This window comes from Rosa chinensis, chromosome 7 (genome assembly GCF_002994745.2).
Source record: "Rosa chinensis cultivar Old Blush chromosome 7, RchiOBHm-V2, whole genome shotgun sequence".
Taxonomy (NCBI): domain Eukaryota; kingdom Viridiplantae; phylum Streptophyta; class Magnoliopsida; order Rosales; family Rosaceae; genus Rosa; species Rosa chinensis.
Genome location: NC_037094.1, coordinates 28,816,706 through 28,840,236, shown reverse-complemented (window position 1 = coordinate 28,840,236; position 23,531 = coordinate 28,816,706). Strand labels below are relative to the sequence as shown.

General features: G+C 45.5%; 1 protein-coding gene and 1 long non-coding RNA gene across 2 annotated transcripts; one reads left to right on the top strand and one right to left on the bottom strand.

The window, feature by feature from the left end:
• Window positions 1-789: 789 nt before the first annotated feature.
• Window positions 790-2,757, top strand: LOC112177745 (anthocyanidin 3-O-glucosyltransferase 2). Its single transcript, XM_024316005.2, has one exon. The coding sequence runs from the start codon at window positions 1,093-1,095 to the stop codon at window positions 2,482-2,484; it is 1,392 nt and encodes a 463-aa protein (XP_024171773.2). The 5' UTR covers window positions 790-1,092; the 3' UTR covers window positions 2,485-2,757.
• Window positions 2,758-2,847: 90 nt separating this feature from the next.
• LOC121050450 lies at window positions 2,848-3,952 on the bottom strand. The gene is made up of 2 exons (XR_005803000.1): window positions 3,692-3,952; window positions 2,848-3,593 (listed from the first exon to the last, which is right to left on the bottom strand). It is a non-coding gene; the product is annotated as an uncharacterized LOC121050450 (long non-coding RNA).
• Between the last annotated feature and the right edge of the window lie 19,579 nt (window positions 3,953-23,531).

Genomic DNA, 23,531 nt, shown 5'->3' with positions numbered 1-23,531 from the left:
TACGCTTCCTTGTTTACAACTATTACAGAACAGTTGCCAAATACCCAAAGTATACTTGGGCTCCATTTCTTACATTTATCTTCAACACTAACATTTAACGTGGATTAGCATTGTGGTTAATGTATTTTTGATAAGTTGTTGCTTGATACGTGATTGGTGTTAATAATTTAACATTGGTTGTTAGCTAGAGTATGTGCTTAGGGTTTATCTCTCAAATGTTGGAACAGGGGTGATATATCACCATAAACCTTACACAATCAAAACTTATTTTAGCCATGCACATGTCAAGCACTATTTTGCGGATACATCATTGAAATGCCACTAATTGACAATTTTCTTGACGTCAACGACATGTACTTCTTGATCGTCGCACATATATTGTGGATTTCTTTTCTTCTTTGATTAACTCTATCAAATGATGAGAGATTTCGAATGTGGGACATTTACACTAAATGTTTTTTTTTTTTTTTTTTTTAGTTTTTAGTGTAGTAGCATTTTGATCCTTGTGTACGTCATTACTTATTTTAGTTATTTGATTGTAAGGAGAGTGAAATCCACACTCTATGTTTCTTATTTTGGTAACTTAAATTTTATCTTTACTAACTTAAATTTTGTCTTTTTATGAGAATTTTGACCAAAGAAGGAAAGAGGGGAGTGTGGATTTCACTCCCTTGATAAGAATTTATTTTTAATTAGTGTCATCTCCCTTACTTACTTGACCATTGATTTAGGGTACAAGGTGACATAGGAATATAATATATGTGCTGTTCTAGCTTTGGAAAAAAAGAAAAAGAAAAGCTGTAATGTTCATTAATACATACCAATAGCAAACTTGCCAAGCTGTATCTGCAACTTTGTTTCTAAAAAAATTTCAAACTGATAATTGATAATTTAAAGTACTTTTAAAGCCTCATAATGATTCTGGTTAGTTTTTCTAACATGCAGGTTATATTAGACTCATAATTTTTATACTAGTAAATTGAATGAAGGAAAGAAATAACGTCGTCTTTGCATTTAAGAAATCAGCTTCAACACACTGTCGATCTGTAACCTTCTTATCTCGCTTTGTTTAAACCATCGAGCCAACCTGCGATGCTTGATAAACAAAGTGACGCAATGAACAGAATCTCACCAAAAGGACATGTTGCCATTCTTGCATTTCCGTTTGGCTGCCACGCAAAGCCTGTGCTTAACTTGGTGTGCAAGCTTGCGAAAGCTGCCCCAAACACGCGCTTTTCTTTCTTCAACACATTGAAATCTAACGACTCGCTGTTCTCAGAATCAAAATCCGAGATTTTGGATAACATAATACCCTACAATGTATCAGATGGTGTTCCAACAAATCATGTCTTAACAGGAAACCCGCTAGAGGCAGTGGACCTTTTTCTCAAGGCGGCGCCTGAAAACTTCAAAACCTGCATTGAAAAGGCAATGGCAGACACAAGCACGCAGATCAGTTGTCTAATAACAGATGGATTCTTGGTCTTTGGTAGCCAGATGGCTGAGAATTTGGATGTTCCATGGATTCCAATTTGGATACCCTTACCTTGCACCCTGTCTGCTCATATTTACACTGACGTTATCCGCCATTTATATGCAAATGATGGTGTTGATGGTCAAGGCAAAACCCTAGAAGTCATTCCGGGTTTGTCTACAATGCGCATCGAGGACTTACCAGAAGAAGTACTTCCCAGTGAATCTCTATTCTCGCACACGCTCAGACGAATTGGACTAGTCCTACCACAGTCCACAGCCGTTGTCATGAATTTCTATCAAGAACTAAACCCCACGCTCCTTGAAAATGATCTCAAATCCAAGTTGCCCAAGTTGCTGAATGTAGGTTTTCTCTCCCTTTCATTACCACTACCGCCATTGCCACCATCAGAATCCGATGCCACAGGCTGCCTTTCGTGGTTGGACGAGCAACGAGCTTCGTCTGTGGTGTATATCAGTTTCGGAACTGTGGGAGCTCCATCTAGGAGTGAGCTTGTAGCTCTGGCTGAGGCATTGGAAGCAATTGATGCACCATTTCTTTGGTCTCTTAGAGACAATTTTAAAGACTTATTGCCGTCTGGTTTTGTTGGAGGGGCAAACAAGCATAGGAAAGTTGTGTCATGGGCACCTCAGGCGCAAGTGTTAGGACATAGCTCAATAGGTGTGTTTGTGACTCACTGTGGGTGCAATTCTGTGTATGAAAGCATTTCGAATGGGATCCCAATGATCTGCAGGCCATTGTTTGGAGATCACAGAATGACTGCGCGGATGGTTGAGGAACTGTGGGGTGTTGGAGAAAAAGTGGAGGGCGGAGTATTCACAAAGAGTGGAGTGATCAAAAGCTTCGAGCGGATTTTGAAAAATGAAGAAGGGAAGAAGATGAGGGAGAAGGCCAGAGCCCTCAAGGAGATTGTAGGAGTGGCTGCTGGGCCTTCTGGAAGCGCTCTTCAAGATTTTCGAACTTTGGTGGATGTAATTTCTTTGTTTTAAGGCAGGCTTAATTAGCATATATATAGTTGACTATGTGACTAGCTAGTCTAAAAAATCATAGGGAAAAATAAGGGTCCGTTCACTTGGAAACGCTTAGCGAATTGCAATCTTACAGTTGATGCTAAAATTTATTAAGGTTCTGATTCCACAATATTTTCTGAACATGTAAAACAACGTGTTACAGTAACATCTCCATATCAAGTTAATATACTTATTACTAAAAGTTGGATTTATAAGCATACATAAAAGGAACTAAAGGTCATGGAGGCCAACCAAAACGAAAAAGAACAGAGGCATATATTACATGTATTTCTGAAAATGAAGCGCAACATAAAACGAAATTGCAGAGTGCAAAAATCAAACGAGGCAACATTAAGGAACATTTATTAGCAATGGGATAGCCACCAAATAAACTAGCTGAGCAAATCCTAACGATTTTACCTTTCAATTTTAACTGTTTGCAACAATGTGAGAATAAATATGATAGCTGCAAAAACTTAGGAAGCAATTGCCTATGGACTGCTGTAATAATTTCGAACATACATTGCTCGCCATCTCGGCCCCAACGACGTCTGCAATAGTTGTTCACTTCGTGGCAAGGTTCAAGATAATAGAAGTGGTAGACATTTCTATACCTGTAATTTGTAAAGGTTTGTTGAAGATCTTGGTCGCATGTTCTGGATTCAACCAATTTTGAATAATTCCATTTGTACAGTCGAAATTCTGTATTGATGAGTGTATTAAGGAGGACGGCATAAGAACTGATCCTAGGCTTGCAACAATTGTAAGCAACATCCATATGGATTTGATAAGTAAAAGTCCAGAAGGTCAAGTTCTGATATGAATGAACTTTGAGTATGAATAAACCTTAACAAAATTTTGATATCAGATTGTGGGAAGGACCGAGTCAAATGGTAAGTTTAAGCATCACAAAACTTAATGAATGTGAGATTCTATATGAAAATTGAACTAGAAAAGATGAAATTCAACAGATTGAGGCAAAACTTACCAATCGTAAAATCAATTGTGTGTGAACTCAAGATGGAGATGTAAATTTGATGAAATTAACTCAATGTCGATGGAGAAACATGGCCCAATCTGAGTGGAAACTGAATTTGAAAGAGGATTGGACATGCAAACACGAATTAGAATCAAATATCAGTGGTATCTCAGAACAGGATTTTCACTGAACTGTAAGTGGTCTCACCTTGATTGAGAACGAATTAACCGTTGGATTATCATGATTTTCGAGCACAGTATAGAAGACGCAATTTCGAACAACTTTCATGAAGACGTCGTGGTGATGTGAACTGCAGAAGTGGCAGTTTCGGCCGTCGAAGTTCGCTGAAAGGGCGTGCCCAGAAGAGACTTTCACCTTGTAACTTTCTCTCAATTAAAGAATTAATGAACCAGAAGATTTGGCTCTCTTCTGAGTCGCTTTTGCTACAGAAATGGAGTTTCACCAGGGATGAAAAGGTTTGATCACAGTAGAAAACAAAGAAGGAGAAGGTAATAAAGGGGGGGTATCACGGGTGAAGGACGCGTGTCTGTACTGATGATCATGTTTCCTCCCTTTTGATTCAGTTTGACCAACCTAATGGTCCAGAGAAATGTCATGTTTTACTTAACGATTTCAATCTCTGAAAAAAAAAAAAAAAAATACTTAACAGCGAAAACCTCTATCAACTGATGGAGATTTCAAACTTTATTTTCTCCGGAAGTCGCTTTAGTACAATGTCATTCTCAAATTGATCTCTGCAATTTCCCAAGTACCAAATGGAATTCTTTAGTTTTTTAGGGTCTCACACGCTTAGCGGAAACTGTCTTGCTTGCAAGATGAAAAGGGAGAAGTTCCGCTATCGGTGTTGCGCTTAGCGGAAACGGTTTAGATGATTGGTGAACTTCCTTTTTTTTTTTTTTTTTTTTTTTTTTACGGTTACTTTGAATAAACGCTTTGTCTGATGGCGCCTGACACGTGGCCATCATGTATTGGGTTAGCGTGTGGGATAACGTCTCCTCAGCACGCCCGTATCTTCGCCATTAATGCGAGTAATTATGGATTTTGTAACCTAGGCGACGCCTCGGTTAATCCGGAGAGTAAGTGTGATCGTGGGGCATGCGTACGGCTGTCGTGTGATGTCGTTTTTCAGCATACGGCTGTCGTTTTTCAGCGGACGGCTTAGATTTGTTTGATGTTGACATAAAAGAGAGGGAAACCGAGTGGTTCAGTACTTTGCACTTTGAACTAATATTATCATCTTCAAGCTTTGCTTTGAGATCCGAGAAGAAGGTTATGTAATCTGTGTGAGGGTACTAATCGTTAGAGGACGGAGACCTCTTGCAGCGAAGACGAGCATCATCAAGCGCACCAGAGTTCCCATCTTTTAGGTTGGTAGTTTGAACCTTGTCCCTGTTTTATTGGTTTTTTTTTTGCTTCTGTCAGTTTCTGTTTTTTGGTATTTGGAGTGATTTCTTCCATTCCCTGGTGTGTTCGGAGGGTTTAGAGTGATTTTTGGGGATGGGTTTAGGTGTTTGATAGAGAGTTGAGGTTTATGGATTTGCTAGATGGTCGAATCTGGGCTTTGGATGCACACAAACATTGTTCTTGTTTTGGTTGTTTCTGGGTAATTGTTCTTGGTGTTCTTGGCACAAGTCTGTTATAGGGATAGTGTAGATCGTTTTGGAACTGACTGACCTGGGTTTTAGGGTTTTTTTTGATGGCTAGCGTTATAGAGATCTCGAGAAGTGAGGATTCCGGGTCTGACGTGTCGCTCAGCGGTTCCGATAGGGTCCGTCTACCCCTGCAGGAACCCCACCGTCGGAACCGCTGAATATCCAACCCTTACAAACCATACTATGGGACGTAGCGATGGCTCGTGTTGGTTGACCAGAAAGTTCTAGGGCAAGGGAGGACGCTGCCGTCTGTAATAGACGCGAGGAGAGGCTAGCGAGCAATAGCGGGGCTAGCGGTTCCGCTGACAGGGGGGAGGCCGGCGGGGAAGAGATAGAGTCAGCCTGGGTCCTTCCTGATGGTGTATCGGTTGATGAGGCAGGCGGTCCGATGACTGCGTCGGCGGTAAATCGTCTGAAGAGGATATTCCGCCTCCCTGGTGTAGTGAAGCTGTGCCAGTCGACAGGAGACGAGAGGGCATCAATTTTGCCAGAGGGGTATGCCGCCTTGCATGAGGCCATCTTCCCCTAAGGAGTGACGTTTCTGTTGATGCCAAACCTCCAAGTCTTGGTTTGCGAGTTCGATCTTGCCTTTAGGCAAATTTGCCCTAATATGTGGCGGTTGCTGATGGCACTGAACTCACTTTGGCGTCTGTCTGGCTGTGAAGGGCCGACCGTGGCGGAGGTACTTCACTTCTATGAACTTGTCTATGTGAAGCGACAAGGGTGTAGCGGACAAGTGAATCTTTCCCGTCACCAGGGGGCGCCCAAGTTGATTGAGAACTTGAAAGATTCCATGTCTCCTTGGCGGGCCACCTTCTGCATTGCGACCACAGGGTGGGAGTACGACGAGGGGGTAAACGAAGGGGCACCGACGTTTAGGATTAAGTCTGAGTTCCAACCAATCCGAGGTTGTCGCTAGTCTCTGTTGCTCGGGGTTGTCGAATTTGTTTGTTGATATGCCTCTGCATTTCGTTCTAATCATTGCTTCGTTTTCTGTGCAGCGGGCTTGCGTTTTAACTTGATGCGTGAGGAGCAGTGCCAAGTAGCAAGGATTAAAGGCTGTTGGCGGAATCGCAACCTGCTTGACCTTCGGCTGCTCACCGGTTGGGAGTTGTTGGTCGACCTACAGTTGATGCGCGCCCTTGGTAAGTATCTCCCGCCAACTTGTGATTTACTTCAGTTTTTTTTAATTTTTTTTTATGCTGACTAGTGTTGTGCTTGTTTAGATACACCACCGGGTAACAAAGCGAGCCATGATGCGTTTAACAAGGCTATGGACTGCAGAGAAATTCAGAACTTCTTGGAGGGCATGTATGCCGCTAGACTGGAAGCCCAACAAACTGTCGTTGATCCACAGACCCTGACGGTGAGTGAGTCCGAGACTCCGGTGGTGATGCCAATGCCTCATCACTCCCATCTTGGGGTCTCCGGTCCAACCTTGGTGCAGGCGAAGACTCGCGCCGAGCGCCGAGCTGGTGGTGGGAGCCAGGTACAAGCCACGCCCGAGAAGGTGAAGGAGAGAGTGCCCGCCAATCGGCGTGGGCCCCAAAGGGACAAGGTGGTGCATAGGCAGGAAACCGTTACCATTGCGGGGTTGAAGCTGCAGGCAACCTCGAGGCATGTCGTCGCTGGTGCCATACGAGCGGTTCTTCAAAGGAAGCGGCGGCAGAATGACGCCGATGAGGAAGATGAGGCAGGCGAAGCGGAGACCATTGGGGCCAGCCAACAGAAGAAGGCTAAGCAGGCTTCGCAGCCGGTGACTGTGGCTGTCGTTGGGGAGGTGCCGCCGGGCGATCTCGACTCATTCTCTACCTATGCAGAATTTCTGACCGATCCCGAGCGGGAGTTTCTCTTCCACCTCTGCGAGCGGCTCAGGTTCGGTGGGCTAGATGGGACCGTTCGCTCGACGTCTTTTCAGCAGTCGCCATTCAGTTAGGCGTTTGGGCATCTGTCCATTGGGCTGCACGAGCTGTTCTTGGAGGCGTCGAACCAGCCTCAGGTTGAGCGGCAGTTGAGGGAGGAGATCCAAGGTCTTTAGAGGGAGTTGGGGGAGGCAAAAGACAAGCTGGCGGAGGTCGAGCAGCGCCTGGCAAAGGCAGAGTGTGACACGTTGGATGCCCGCTGCAAGTTGAATGTTGCCATAGAGCGGGACCTTGAGCGGAACGACCATGTATCCAAGATGGAGCAAGACATATCTCTGCTTCAGGAGAAGCTGGCGGCGAAGGTTAAGCGGGCTGATATCCTTCAGCGGGAGTCTGCCGCCCAATCTGCGGAGGTGAAGAGGTTGGAGGGCGAGGTTGCCCGGCTGGAAGCTGAGAGGAGCGGTGCAGAGGCCGTCGTCATGGAGTTGTTCAAGCAGTCTCCCGAGTACAAGCAGGCTCTGACGGAGGCGGCGAAGGCCGGTACCGCTACCAATTTGGACCTGTTGAACAAGAAAGGCGCCATTGACTGGGTCAAGGCGTCTCAGTCTGCTAGCACGTCGAGTTAGCCTCTTGTGCCTGCTGGTGGACCTGCCGTTGGTCAGCCTGAGGGTGTACGCTCTGGTAGCGGCGAAAGCGACCATGGTCCGGAGGACGACTCTCAGGGAACTCCACAACCTACCCAGTCTGAGTTGTCGCGTGCTGATTTCATAGCTGCCCACATCCGAGAGGACGGTACCATGGTGACGTCGAGCCCTACCGCTCGTGGGTCCGATCAGACCAGCTGCCGTTGGATGGTGAGGATGTCGCCGCTGCTCCAAAAAATCCTTGAAGATCATCGTGGGTCTGGGTCATATGTGCTATTTTTGTAATGCCGCTAGGTTTTTTATTTTTTTATTTTATTTTATTTTTTTGTAACCTAACAATATTTTTGGGCGGGGAGTCCCGACCCTAGATATATGAAGTGTTGCCATTTGTTTATGAAATTTTGCCAAGTGTGGGATTGTGTCTAATGATTGTGTTGTTTGAATGTTGATATACCGCTAGGGTTTTGACTTGTGCTTTTGCTAATCAACGAAACATTAAAGAAATTAAAATTGTTCCAAGTGCACGATGTAGCGGACGTGGTCCGCCGAATGTTGTTGGCGTTGCCAGTTAACTTTTGTGTTGGACTTGGTAACAATGGTTTGAATAATTCCTCGTTTCATTGATAGCTGACAGATCAGCGTTTACAAAAGTGGGGTTGCACCCGTTAGGTAGCTTCCCTTCGCTAAATATTGAACAAAAATTTAGCTAAGTCAAGATGCTCTTGGGTAGCGGCATGACTATTTGTAATGATACTGAAAGTGTTCGGTATTCTAGGGGTGGGTTGTTGTGACGCCATCCTTGTCCATTAAGTAGAAGGTGTCGGGGCTAATGACTTCCACTATTTTGTATGGTCCTTCCCAAGTTGGGTGGAGTGTCGTTGGCGGTGGAATAACTTCCTTCATTACCCAGTCAGCCAGTTGGTGGTTCCGGGCTTTGACTCTGGCGTTGTAGAAACGTGATACCCGTTGCTTGTTTTGCAAGTTGTGCAAATGGGCCTTATGGTGTTTCTCCTCGAGGAGGTCTTTGTCGAGGTTGACGCCTTCGCCGTTGGTCTCGGAGTAGTAGCCCTCTACCCTAGCGGTAGGTTGGGTGACTTCAATGGGTAGGACGGCCTCTGTTCCAAACATTATACAGAATGGTGTTTCATCGGTGGCGGAAGTTGGGGTAGTCCTGATGGCCCACAGAACTTCCGGGAGCTTCTCAGCCCATAAACCCTTGGCGTCGTCAAGTTTCTTTTTTAGCAGCTTCTTGATTATCTTGTTTGCTGCTTCGACTTGGCCGTTGGTTTGGGGGTGAGCGACAGATGCAAAACTCATTTTGGTGCCTAGGTTAGAGGTGAAAGATATGAGTTCCTTGTTGTTGAACTGTGTGCCGTTATCTGTGATGATTGTGTGGGGGACGCCATAGTGGCAATAGATGTTCTTCCAGAGGAAGTGAGTTACCTTGGCTGTTGTTATTGCTGTTAGAGGTTCCGCCTCTATCCACTTGTTGTTGTAGTCGATGGCGACAATGATGTACTTGAACTGGCCCTTGGCGGTTGGGAATTTGCCAAGCAAGTCCAGGCCCCGCGTGGAGTGGATCCATGGGCCAATAGTTATTGAAAGGGGTTTCGCCGGGGTTTGGGGGAGGTCAGCGTACTGTTGACACTTGTGGCAAGACCTGGAAACTTTCCTGGTGTCGTCGCAGAGCGTGGGCAAGAAGTAGCCTTGTCGCATTGTGCGATTGGCCAGAGATCTGGCGCCAGAGTGGTTTCCACATTCCCTGGCGTGTATCATTGCTAGGACAACTTTTCCCTTCTCTGGGGTCAGACATCGGAGGTTGGGATGGGTGAATCCCTGACAGTAAAGTTTGCCATTCTGGATATTATAGCGGGTTGCCCTCCTCTTGAGTTGCCGCGCTTCGACCTTATCTATTGGCAGCGTTCCATTGAGTTTGTACTCGATGATTTCATCCATCCAGCTAGGGTTGACTTCAATGTTGAAAATCTCTACTAGGGTTTTGGTGATGCTTGGCTTGTCAAGGCGTTCCACCCTTGTGTCCGCTAGACTTTGGTGTGGTTGAGCGGTTGCTAGTCTTGCCAGTTGTAGATACATCTCACTAGCATGACTAATTTGCTATCTCATCAAGCATAAGTAACACCTTCTTAGGGGGCCCACAAGCCATGGTGGGGCCCAACCAAGACATGCATTCCGTAGCCCGATGTCCAAGCTACCCCACGGTAGTCCGAAGCGGCCAATACCTTGCCGGGAAGCCACCTTCCCGGCCTTGTCAACATGCCTCCACAATATGGCTTTCTAGACTAGAATAGTGGTTTCTTATCCCACATTGGAAAACATGTAAAGGAAGGAGCCTCCCTCCCCTATAAAAGGAGACTCCTTCCCACTTACTCAACATCCCATTACATCTCATGTAATCCTCTTGGGCCGCAAGGCCCAACACACATAGTTAAGCTTTCAAGTGAACGTAGTCTCCCGCTAAGGCGGGAGACGAACCACTATACTTCTTGTGTGTGTGTGTGTCTCTCTCTCTCTCTGTCTTTCTATTTATCTTTAATTAGACCCCTCGGTCACATACATTAACATTGGCGCCATTTGTGGGAAGCCAACACAAAGGCTTCATCACGTTCCGTGAATTTTTGGTCCGCTAGTGTGTCCGGAGGCGACATATTCCTCCAGTGAGGCTAGCGTGTCCGGCCACAACATCTTCTGCTAGCGAGTTTGTGGCGACATATTCCTCTAGTGAGGCTAGCGAGTCCCGCGGCGACATCTTCCGCTAGCGAGTCCGCGGCGACATATTCCTCTAGAGAGGCTAGCGTGTCCGGAGGCGACATCTTCCTCTAACGAGTCCGGCGGTGACATCTTCCGCTAGCGAGTCCGGCGGCGACATCTTCCGCTAGCGAGTCCGGCGGCAACAACGTCAGCTAGTGAGGCTAGGACAACTCGAACATAATTTGGGCACTTACATCAATTCCAACTCCAACTCGCTCCAAATCGGCATAAGATAAGTAACTATATTTTCCTTTACGCTCTTTCAATTTGAGCTAGTGCCATACCAATGCCATGCTTTTACTACTTCTAAGCATGCCGACAATATATCACACTTGATAGGCATTTACATGTCTTCATGATCCTCAAGCATGTTCATAACAATGCAAAAATGTTATTAGCAACTTCACTACAAGTACATGCTATACAAATATGCCATGCTTCTATTTAATTGCAACTCAATTAAATAAACATGTGACACTTACTTAAACAAACTATGCCATGCTTATTTGTTGTTCATACAATTAGCAAAATTTACATGTACACTATGTAAATATTTTGTCTAGCCTCTTAGCCACCATATTTTGTCAAACCCTCCCCACGGGAAAGAGACCTAAACGGGTCTAAAGACTCCACGAGTCTATGGTCCACGACCAACCGCCAAGCAGAAAGGCAACGCCTCATAATGACGATGACGCTACGTAGCATTACAGTCAAGCTTTTCTCCTCCGGGAAAGAGTAAAGAGACCAGTTAATACAGCCCATGGCAGCCATTGATTAGGCGGTTAACCCTCGACGCTTGGGTATCAAAGATTAGGTTCGCTACCTAACGCCCACCGCCTCCGCGGCACCCCCGAGCTCCGCGCTCACGAGCTCTAACGCTCATGCCTTCGTGGCACCCTCGAGCTTCCCGCTCACGAGCTCTAATGCTCACACCTACCCGGCACCCCAGAGCTTCCCGCTCACGAGCTCTAACGCTCATGCCTTCGCAGCACCCTTGAGCTTCCCGCTCATGAGCTCTAACGCTCACGCCTACCCGGCACCCCCGAGCTTCCCTCTCACGAGCTCTAATGCTCACGCCTTCCCGGTACTTCTGAGCTTTCACGCTCACGCCTTCGCGGCAACCACGAGCTCCGCGCTCAGGAGCTCTAACGCTCATTCCTTCGCGGCAACCCCGAGCTCCACGCTCACGAGCTCGGCGCTCACTAGCTCTAATGCTCACGCCTTCACGGCATCCCCGAGCTTCCCTCTCACGCCTTCCCGGCACCCCCGAGCTTCTGGCTCACGCCTTCACGACACCCACGAGCTTCCCGCTCACGCCTTCCCGGCACCCTCGAGCTTCCCGCTCACGCCTACTCGGTACCCTAGAGCTTCCCGCTCACAAGCTCTAACGCTCACGCCTACCCGGTACCCCCGAGCTTCCCACTCACGCCTTCACGGCACCCCCGAGCTTCCCACTCACGCCTTCACGGCACCCACAAAATTCCCGCTCACGCCTTCCAGGCACCCTCGAGCTTCCCGCTCACGAGCTCTAACGCTCACGCCTACCCGGCACCCTCGAGCTTCCCGCTCACAAGCTCTAAATGCTCACACCTACCCGGCACCCCTGAGCTTCCCGCTCATGCCCTCACGGCACCCTCGAGCTTCCCGCTCACGCCTTCCCGCAACCCCCGAGCTTCCCGCTCACGCCTTCCCGGCACTTCCGAGCTTTCACACTCACACCTTCCCGGCACCCCCGAGCTTTCACGCTCACGCCTTCCCAGTACCCCTGAGTTTTCACGCTCTTGCCTTCCGACATTCCCAAGTCTTACACTCACATCCCCTCCACATAATACACATTAATGGAACATTGAATTCTTCTACCATTTGTCCTTTGCAACAAATTGAATTCTTTTAGCGTTCCATTAATACGTGCGAAAACCAAACAAACACAAACGTTCTCATATTCATCATTCACGAATTACAAACGCTTGCCTTCAGGGCACTCATGCAACTAACACCAAGCGTAACCTTGTCAACTCGACCACATTCATTCGCTTGCGAGCACCATGCGCATCATATGCAATTCGTATACTTATTCTTGGTATGCTCAAACAACCGTATGCGTTCTCGAGCCTATACGTCATATACGATCATACTCGACGACATTCTCATGTATACATCAATATGTATCATGCACCTCGTACATTCACATATGCCAATGCATATCAATGCAACACACATACATTGCCCAAAACAACAAGCATTCTACATATGCGCGTTTTTTGTCTTTGCAGGTTAACGAGTCCCTTCTTGCTTACGGAGTTCGGGGACTTGTAGAGGCTAGACACCTCTCGAGTGTTACTTATGCTTGATGACATCATGTTTATAACTCCCCAACCAAGAAGCTCCTCTTACTTGGGGACTTGTAGATACCTCTCACTAGCATGACTAATTTGCTATCTCACCAAGCTAAGGCGGGAGATGAACCACTATACTTCTTGTGTGTGTGTGTGTGTCTCTCTCTCTCTTTATTTATCGTTAATTAGACCCCTCGGTCACATACATTAACACCAGTGAATCAGCCTTGGCGTTCTTTTCTCTAGGGATTCGTGTAATTGTGTGGAACTTGAATTTTCTGAGGAGTGTCTTGACGTATCCCAAGTATGCCGCTAACTGTTAGTCTTTGGCTTGGAAACTGTCGTTGACCTGGTTGACTACTAGCTAGGAGTCGTTGAATATGTTGACGCTGTCAGCCCCTGAATCGATGGCGATGAGTAAGCCTGCAATGAGCGCTTCATATTCCGCCATGTTGTTTGAGGTTGTGAAATTGAACTTCAACATGTATTCCATGTTCAGTCCCCCTGGTCCTGTCAAGATAACTCCGGCGCCGCAGGCCTTGACGCAGGCTGAACCGTCCACGTGTAGGTTCCAGCCTGACTGCTGCTTGGGCGCTGGTTCCTCAGCGATTATCATTTCTGTGTTGGCTTCTTCTGCCCTTAGGCTGGGTTCATCCTGACGCTCAGTGAGCTCAGCGATGAAATCTGCCACCGCCTGGCCTTTCATAGCGGTTCTTGGCTTGTAGTCTATGTCGAACTCGCTAAGCTTGATGGCTCACTTGCTGAGGCGCTCGGAGTGTTCAGGGTTCTGCATTACTTGCTTCAGCGGCTGGTTTGTTAAGACATGAATTGTGTGGGCCTGGAAGTATTGGCGGAGGTGCCTAGCGGTGAGAATGAGTGCCAGAGCGAGCTGTTTCAAGGGGTATATCTTGTCTCTGCCACGTTCATGCCTCTACCGGCATAGAATACTAGGAGCTCCTCTTGGTCCTCTCATCGTACAATGGCGCAGCTTACCGCTGATGGTGATGCCGCCAGGTAGATGTACAATATCTCCCCCTATACAGGAATGGAAAGAATTGGGACTGCTGCCAAGTATTTCTTCAAGCTCTGGAATGCCACCTCACAGTCTGGGGTCTGGTCAATTTCTTTCTTGTGGGTCCTCTTCAGAACTTTGAAAAATGGGAGGCATTTGTCAGTCAGTCTGGAGATGAACCGAGAAAGGGTGGTCAGTTTTCCCTGTAGGCTCTGAACGTGCACCTTCCATTCCGGGGACTTCATGTTAAGGATAGCTTGCACCTTGTCAGGGTTAGCCTCTATGCCTCGTTCGCTGACGATGTATCCCAAGAACTTGCTGGCGGTGACGCCAAAAAAACATTTCTCGGGGTTGAGGTGCATACCATAGGCTAAGAGAATGGCAAATAGGATGCGGTGGTTCGCCACGTGTCCACTGGCTTTGATGCTTTTGACCAACATGTCGTCCACGTATACCTCTATTATTTTGCCAAGGTGTTTCGCGAACATGGTGTTCATCAGCCACTGGTATGTTGCCCCAGCGTTCTTTAAACCAAAAGGCATTTCATTGTAACAGTATAAGCCCTTGTTGGTTGTGAACGTGGTGCACTCTTGGTCGCCGGGGTGCATCTTGATTTGATTGTATCCTGAGAAGGCGTCCATCATGCTGAGCAACTCATGTCCCACTGTAGCGTCAACCAGTTGGTCGATGCGGGGTAGCGGGAAACTATCCTTGGGGCGTGCCTTGTTAAGACCCTTGAAGTCGACACATATCGGCCACTTTCCACTAGGTTTCTTGACCATGACCAAGTTGGAAATCCACTGAGGGTAGTTGACTTGGCGGATGAACCCAATGCCCTGAAGCTTGGTGACCTCTTCCCCTATTGCACGGTATCTCTCTTCATCGAAGGCCCTTCGCCGCTGCTTGACAGGATAAAAGGATGGTTTGATGCTTAACTTGTGCGTGATGATCTCAGGGGAGATGCCCGGCATATCAGCCTAGGACCATGCAAAGACAGCGGCGTTGTCACGTAGAAACTGAGTGAGTTCTGCCGCTATCTCTGGGGCTAGTTGAGCGCCTATGCGGACTGTCCGCTCAGGGTGCTCGTCCGAGATGCTGATAACCTTCAAGGATGTTTATGGGTTGACAGGTTCCTTTTTTACATATTTCTCCTCGTCATCCCTAGGGTCCTCAAAAATATTTGCCACCGGTGCATGGTTTCCTATCGTTAGGATCTCATGGCGGCGTGTCAATCGTGCCACAGTTGTCAAATAACATTCTCGTGCCAGTTGTTGATTTCCTTTTACACAGCCTGTCCCATTGGGTGTAGGGAACTTTATGAGAAGCATGTATCCGGCTATGATGCACTTTAGCTTGTTGAGCATCGGTCGACCGATAATGGCATTATATGAACCGAAGCAGTCGACGATGATGAACTCCGTATGTATCTCCGCTGTGCATGGACTAGCGCCGATAACTAGTCGCATGTAGTCAGAACCGAGTGGTTGCGTGACGTCACCGGAGAAGCTGAGCAATGGCACATGATCTTGGAGTAATTTTCTATTCCGCTGGAGTTGGTTGTAGCAGCCATTGAAGATGACATTGACAGCGGATCCGCTGTCAACAAGGACCCTTCCGACGGACCATTTATCGAGCATGGCGTCGATCGAAATGGATCGTCGTGGGGTAGATGCACTCCGCGCTCTTCTTCCTCCGAGAAGGTAATGGGTTCCCAACCAGACCTTGGGAGTTTAGCGGATCGGATCTCTCATAGTGAATGTTGCAAATTTCTTTGGGATGGTTAGCGCTTGCATAACGTTTTCTTGCCCTATGAGACATGTTGGTGATTGGAGCATCGCCGTTGATGGTGTTGATGCAGCGCATGGGCTCGATGTTGGCGACCATAGGTAGCGGCTGACGCACCTTGAACTGTTCCAACTTACCATCACGATACAAAGTCTCAATTGCCGTTTTGAGAGCGTTGCAATTGTTGGTGTTGTGACCGTTGTCCTCATGGTATTTGCACCACTTGCCAGTGTTTCTTGGTTTTCCCACCCTTGGGTACTTTCTTGGGGGTGGCGGTGGGATCTGGTCTTTGCACTAGTCGTATATCTCTTCATACGAGGTTGTGAGGACTATAAAGGTTGCGTACCGCTGGGAGGACTCCGTCTGTTTGTTACGGTTATCCCTATGGGATGAGCGGTTGCCATTGTGGTAATGCTGGTCCTTTTGCCGCTTGCTCTGGTAGTTGCCCTGTTGCCACTCTCTCTTCTTATCAGTTGGCGGAGTATCAGAGGTTTTGTTAGCGGTCTCCTGATGGCTGGAGGAGGGCTGAGTGGACTTTGCCGGTGTTGGCGGTGATGGTGGGGTTTCTCCATATGTGATGAATTCTGCCTGTGCATGGATGACGGCTTCGCTCATGACATGGTCATAGGCAGCATTTGGATGGTTGTAATTGAGATGATAGAGAAATGATCCCTTTAGTAGTCCTTGCTTAAAGGCTGCAATTGCCATTGTTTTATCAAGATCGCGGAACTGAGATGCCGCTGCTCGCCACATGGTGACAAATGCCTTCAATGTTTCCTCTGCGCCCTGTTTGACATTGAACAAATGAGTTGTATTGTGATGTACGGCAACCAACAGGATGAACCGAGAAAGGAAAGCGTTTGATAGTGCGTGGAATGAGTTGATGGATCCTGGCGGGCACTCAAAGAACCAGCTCATTGCCTCACTATCTAACGTTTCGCTGAACAAGTGGCAGAGGGTGGCATCATCAAATCCCTTGTTGTTAGTGACCTTTTTTGAAGGTGTCCATATGGACGAAGGGGTCAGTCATGCAGCTGTAATGCGGCATCTTTGGTGTCTTTACATGTGCTGGTCTGACAGCTTGTAGGATCCTAGCGATGAATGGCCCTAACCTGGACGCAAAGAGCGGGTTTGGAATTGGCGCTGGGGCGCTCGCCTCTGCCCGGATTAGCCTTTGTTCTAATTGTTGCATCCTTTCTCGGATTAGGACGGTTGCGTCGCTAGCGGGTCCCTCCTGGAGGTTCAGTTGCACCGGCTCTCACTTAGGCGGATTACCTTCAGTTCTACCCTGGTCGCGGAGCGGTTGGTGCGTGGTTGCGACTCCGCTTCCTGTTCTAGCATTAGTTGGGGCAAGGGAGGTGGTCCCATTCCCCGTAACTCGGGTGGATCCAGCCGTACCTGAATCTGTATGATTGGTGCGGGTACCAATCCACCTGTATTGGGTCGACTATGCCTAGTGCTCTGCAATTGCTCGCTCTGCTCTGGGTTAGCATTTGCCTCCAGCGCCTTCTTAGTTAGTCGAATTTTGACATCAGTGTGGACACCTGTTTTTGGGCCTCGGCCTTCTCTCTACGCTCATGTTCGCTCTCCCTGTTTGCCCTGTGGAGGTTCGCCAATGCCAGCTCATACATAGCGGCGAGATCCTGGCCTGGTGGGCGACTGTTGCCAGGTCGGGCCTCCGCTGCGGTTTGAGTCAGCGGGACCTGGGATGAGCCCTGGGGTTCCACGCTAGGGTTGACCGGAGTGTTGAATAGTGCTCGGTTAACGTTAACCGTTGGGTTGGTGGGATGGAGGTTGGCAGATTGGTCCGCCTGCTCCTCAGTGTTTTCCCCGCTACCGTTAGTCATGGTGATTGTGGTGGGATGGCCTTTTGCTCAAGGATTCCCACAGACAGCGCCAATGTTAATGTTTAAGATATAGCAGTGGCTAAATCTTGGTTAACGCTGATCCAATGGGCAGACCGTTACTTGTGGTGTAATCAATACTTCCACTACCTATCAAGTAAAATACAAAGGGCGTCAGAGGGAGACCGCGCTGGGCAGTCTTCTCTTCTCCGATGCCTAAGTTAGTCAATGTATTTGTATTGATAGAATAACAGTAGGTAAGTAGTAAATGTGTAATTAATGAGGAGAGAGGAGGGAACCTTTTATAGGTGGGGAAGAGGCTAACCTCTTCCATGTTTTCGATGTGGGACTGATATGCTTAAGTTCCCAGCTTTTGGATGCTATCTTGGCGTGGCACGTGGCGGCGCGTCAGCGGTGATCTGGGGGTGAGCCGGGGCTCAGGTCGTAGCCTGCTTGGCTGTGTTTCCGTAGGTCACTCCGTTGGTGGGAGTTGGTACCGCTGGCGGTAGCATAAGCGTGGCTCATTATAGCTAATTATGTTTGGCAAATGCTCGTGTAAGTACAATTGCCACACTGAATGTCACATTAATCATCACATTTACGGTTATAATAATAATCGCATTTACTGTCGTCATTACTTCCCTTTAATTGCCTTAATTGCATGGTCAAATTAATTGACCAGCCCCACAACCTTTATTGGCCTTGATGATCTTCTCCATTCTTCCTCTCCAATTCCCAGTTTCCCTTCTGTCTCTTTCAACGGAGCACGGAAGTAGAAGCAGACCTCACTGTCTCTCGTTCTCTCTGTGTCGACAGAAGCCAAATTTTGGTCATTTGATCACGGTCTCCTCTCTTTTTCTCTCCCATGCTTTGTGTAATTTCTGTTGTTTATGATGGGCAATTTCAGAATTTTAAAAATTTGACCAAGCTATGAACAGTAACAGGTGCTTCACTTTATATATAAAGATATCGCATCACATAGTAATTCAGTCGAATTTACCATGGACACCCGATACATATTTTTAAACCATTTCTACACAACCATTCTTTTAACATCAGTCCATTCCACAATTGTGGTATCAATTACGTACTAATCTTAGTAATAGATTCACCATTCTCAAAACACGATTTCACTCACACAACCAAAGAACCAAAACCCATTTACTTTATTGCGACCAACACAATTCATAGTGAGCATAAACAAGTATAAGCAACCAATTCCATAAATCTTCTACATAAGGCAATTCCCAGATTCATAACCAGACCAATTTCTTAATTTATGAACTTTTACTTCTCAAACAACAATAACCAAAATTTCAGTGGTAAACACAATAGATTCCAATTTCAATTAAACCAAACCAGCTCAGTTCATTAACTTCTGAAGATCACCACAATAACGAAACATTGTTCGAAATTATACCTTTGAAAGCTACGATTTCACAAGCTGTGGCTTCGGTGTTCAAATTCAGTTTTCCAAACTCACTGCCGAAACTGGGTTGTTGATGAACTGGTGAGTTTGATGTCCATAGCCCAGCAAGCTTTATGATTTTTGGTCTGTAAGTGCAGTCGAGCGAGAAACAAAGCCAAGCTATGCCAGAAAAGCTACTAGTGTCGAAGAGCACGACAGAGCCGATGTATAAGTATATTGGGTTATTACCATTCAACACATGACTTTCCCAAAGTCACTAGGAGATCAGAGGCTGCAAAGGTTTAGGAGATATTTCTCCTGATTTTCCGGTGGCTCAAGGCAATAGAAGAAATTTGCAGAATCGGATCACCAAGAGGAAATCAAGGAGAATCACTATCACTGATCTTGGATTAAAGGTGGGATTCATTTCATATCATTTTACATGATTTAAATTGATTTGCATATCGGATAGATTGATCTGATATGCTTATCTTCATTAAAAGGTTTTCGACATGCATATCAGATGGAGATCGGATATGCACAAAAAATAGGAAGATTTAATTTCAGTTTTAAAACCTTTACATACATATCTTATTCTGTGGTGCTAAAAGAGAATTGATTAAGGGGGAGTCTTGCTCCTCTATAAAAGGTTTTGAAACTGCATTTTACATGTAGAGTTTTTGATTAAAAAGTGTTTCGTTTGTGTGAGATATAGTTCTTGCAAACAGTTTTGAAAAACTCTCATTGTTTATGGTATTTGATATTGCTCACTACACTCACTGCATGCATATTATTCAAGATCAGTGAGGCATCTATTTTACAAGAAGATCTAGAATTTCAGTTCTTGATAACTACAATAGGCTGTGTCTTCTTGTGTAGAATAGGGTCTTCAAATTGTAAACAAGTTAGCTGTGATGCTTGTAAAGTGGTTGTGTTGAACACCACAACTTGTGTGTTGTAAGAACTTGATTTCATAGTGAATTTTTCTTGTGTGTGGGCTACATAAAATGCCTCGCAGTGATGTTTCCTCAATGGTGAGGTTTACACTGCGTTAGCAATACTTGTGTTGATTTTTCGTAATTATCTATTTTGTTCCATTTAGTGTTTTCACTATGACAACCCAGAAATTGATTTATCAAAACTTGATCGAATTGAAAAACTAAGTAGACTAACGTGTAAAGAATGACGAGAGGATTGATTTCCATACCACATGCAGCCCAATCGATGGCCGGAGTGGCGGGAATTTGCTGAAACTCGTCTGAAAAGTTTCAAGTTTTCTATCGTTGATTTCCCCTTCCTCGTTCGATGCATGGATGATCCAAGGCCACATATTTGTGGGCGACGGCGAGACGAAGAGATTGGTATACATGCACCGGCCGGAGGAGCACTGGTCGGACCCAGTCGCGGGTCACCGAGCTACCGAAACGGGTTGAGATTTCTGGGAGAGTCTCGAACAATCTGAGCCTCTGATCTGATCCCACTTCTATTTATACTCTTCTCTTAATTAATTTCGACAGCTTTGATTAAGCTGAGCTTAATTGAACGATCCAGATCGCACCGTAAAATTTCTTTTCTTTTCCAAAATATTTTCCTCATTTGATAAAAAAAAAAAAAAAATTTCCTTAATCTAAAACTTCCAAAAATCACAACAAATAGCTCAGGTATCCAAAAACTTCCCTGAAAATTTTCACGAACTCTTCATGTCGTGTACTTTATTATTCAGTCCTTAAATCGAGGATTTTGCCTCATGAAATTTTCTGAAAAATATTCTCGAGCACCGTTTAAAATTACCGAGATCGTAAATAAATAATTACCGGACGATCTTGAATAAGCTCGATAATTTTTCCGGGGCTCACAATTCCACCCCCCTTAAATAAATTTTGTCCTTAAAATTCATGATTGGTCAAACGGTCAATAATACTTCATTCTTCATGTCAGACTCAGTACCCATAACATTTCTAATATCTAGTTCCTTGTGGTACAAGTCAACTATTACCAATCATATATATTTTTCCGTCGGAGCTAACCCCTTTTTCTTTACCAAGTATTCCTTATCTATCATTCACAGCATACACTTCGCTCCGGTTAATTAGATTCTTTGTAACCTCAAGACTTCTTTTATATCAATAAGACTTGTTAAATTATAGTCTCTTTACTTTCCTCGTAATACTGCCATACTTGGCATTTCCATATACAACTCACATCTATACCAAATAAGACTGGATAACTGCCAACCTCGTTATCCCCATATAATACTACCAATGTTGGCATACTCGTAGACGACTCAGGTCTACCACCAATTTCCGCTCATTACGAGTACAAAGCCATCAAGGAATCCAAGCTTCAATATAGATATCCGCAACTACCCGTAGGTAAAATCACAAGTACCCGTAGGTCAAATATAGCTCCCGTAGGTCAAATCATGTTTCCCTCGTGGAACCCATGTTAACTGTGAAGGACAAGTCAATGATGCCATCGTCCTGATTCGTAGCTTCCGACGACCATTAACGACTTCCAGTATACCCTCTCTTATAAAAGTTCACCAGTCGTCACTGACATGAAATCTGCAATTCACCTTAAAAGAAGTCATTGTCCTCCGGAAGGACGATCACATGCGAAATTGGCCAAACATATGTCTTTCCTAGCCACGCTTTACGAGGAATTCACGACGGAACCTAACAGCCGATTTTCAATAATTATTCCGTGAGTTGCCACGTCACGACACTTTACAAATTATCTCACTGTACACTCGAGTTCGTTATGTATTCGTTTGTGACTGTCATCTTGGCTAACATATCTACTCCACAAACTCGAAGGCGAAGTACTCCTTCCAACCACATTGACGATATGCCCCATGTTGACGACAACAAATCACGTTGCCTCTCCCGCAACAGCTACGTGCTAACGAGTCGTTGGTCACTAGTTTGTCTAACCGATGATCAGTCTTGATAACGAGCTTCAACAAGCATTTCTGTCACAATTTGACGAAATTCTAGGATCACCATTCAATGTTCACCCCAGCTTGGAGACTTAAAGCTCACGCGCTTTCACTCATGTATAGTGGCGATCTTGAAAGCTTCACTTCCACTCTGACGTATCAATAGTTAGATAATCATGCCCAACAATTTTGCTGACCCGGTTAACGTCAAACTTATCATCAAGTGATATGCTTTTCGTACTGCGCTAACCCAAGCCAAATAATCAGATTGGCTAGGTGTCATGTCTTCGAAGATTCATCCCAATTCGAGGGACTAATGGTTAAGCAACCATGAACAGTGCCTGTAACGTACTTGACATTGAAACACATTCCCGAGTTACACATTGCCAAGACCATATCAAGCCAAGTAGGTAAGTAGTAGCAAGTCGGTTTCCCGACGATGACAATGCAAGCTTTCTGCCTTTCATTCTTTGCACATCTCTTTGTTGACATTCAGTTGCCAAATGAATAATGCCATAGAGAATATTTTTCCCTACTATAGTTCACGTTGAACTTAACTTCACAAGTAGGCAACCAATAAAACAATGTTAAAACTTCATTTTGTCAATGACCAATTGAAAAGGAATTTGAGCTTTAGAAATTTCAAATGCTTTTCAGTACCAAATCTGTACCCCTTTTAGAAAGGAAAAGAGAAATGAAGTGAAAGTTTACCAAAACAATTTGCGGAATAGTTTTTCAAGTTTTCTCTTCTCATAACAAACAACAGACTTGGAAAAATCACCACAACTTCAGTTTTGGTCGGAACGGAATGAAAATTTCTAGATCCTTTTCCAAGGTACTCAACACAATTGAGTTAAAACTTCAAAAATCTCGAAACTTTTAAAGTCGTTTGAAAAAGATTCCAAAGTTGTTATGACAGAAAATCAACAAACTTTGAGATTAAAAATTTCAACTTCAGAACAGACTTTGCAAACTTTAAAATATTCCCACCTTTGGCAGGAATTGTTGGAACATGTTTCTTGATTTGAAAACAACTTTGAAAACAATTTTGAAATCACTTTACTCGATATAGTTCTACAATGGTTCAAACCATCACACATTTATAAGTAAAGAAGTGTTTTCCAACCTCAGAATATTTCTAAACTTTGGAAAACAAATCAAATTTATTAACAAACTAGAATGATTTCGCTTAAAGATTGGAGCTTTAGAATATGTAAAATTTGAAAATTAACTTTAACTAAACAAATGAAATAAAAGGCCAACATAAATATCAGCAATGAAGAAATACTCGTAGTCCTTTTAGGATCCTTATCGGTTATACATGTTGTTGTAGACGGCCAGAATCCCAAAGAGTCGCCTGCCCTTCCTTGAAATACGTATTACTTGATGACCTTTGTTTATCAACTTCAGCCAATGGTGGAGCTTCAAACGAACTCAACCACGTAAGAGTTCAACAAAGTAACAACTTGGAAGTAAACTTGATTTTTGCTAAGCGGAACTTACCAGACCACAAATGCTGGTTGCACTCCTTCCACACACCCCTATAATAACATCAATAGGAGAGAAAAAGAGCTCGGAGATACTGTGGTATAGGACTGTACATACATGTACATTTGCAAGCATAATTAGCTATAATGGGCCACGCTCATTGTACCGCCAAGGGTACTAATTCCAACCAAAGGAATGACATGCAGACACACTGCCAGATGGGCTACAGCCTCAACGTCGGACCACGTCCAGATCGCCGCCGACGCGCCGCCACGCGCCGCGCCAAGA

Bases quoted from the DNA above. Each gene is read 5' to 3' on its own strand.
- LOC112177745 (XM_024316005.2), top strand. From the start codon at position 1,093: ATGCTTGATAAACAAAGTGACGCAATGAACAGAATCTCACCAAAAGGA.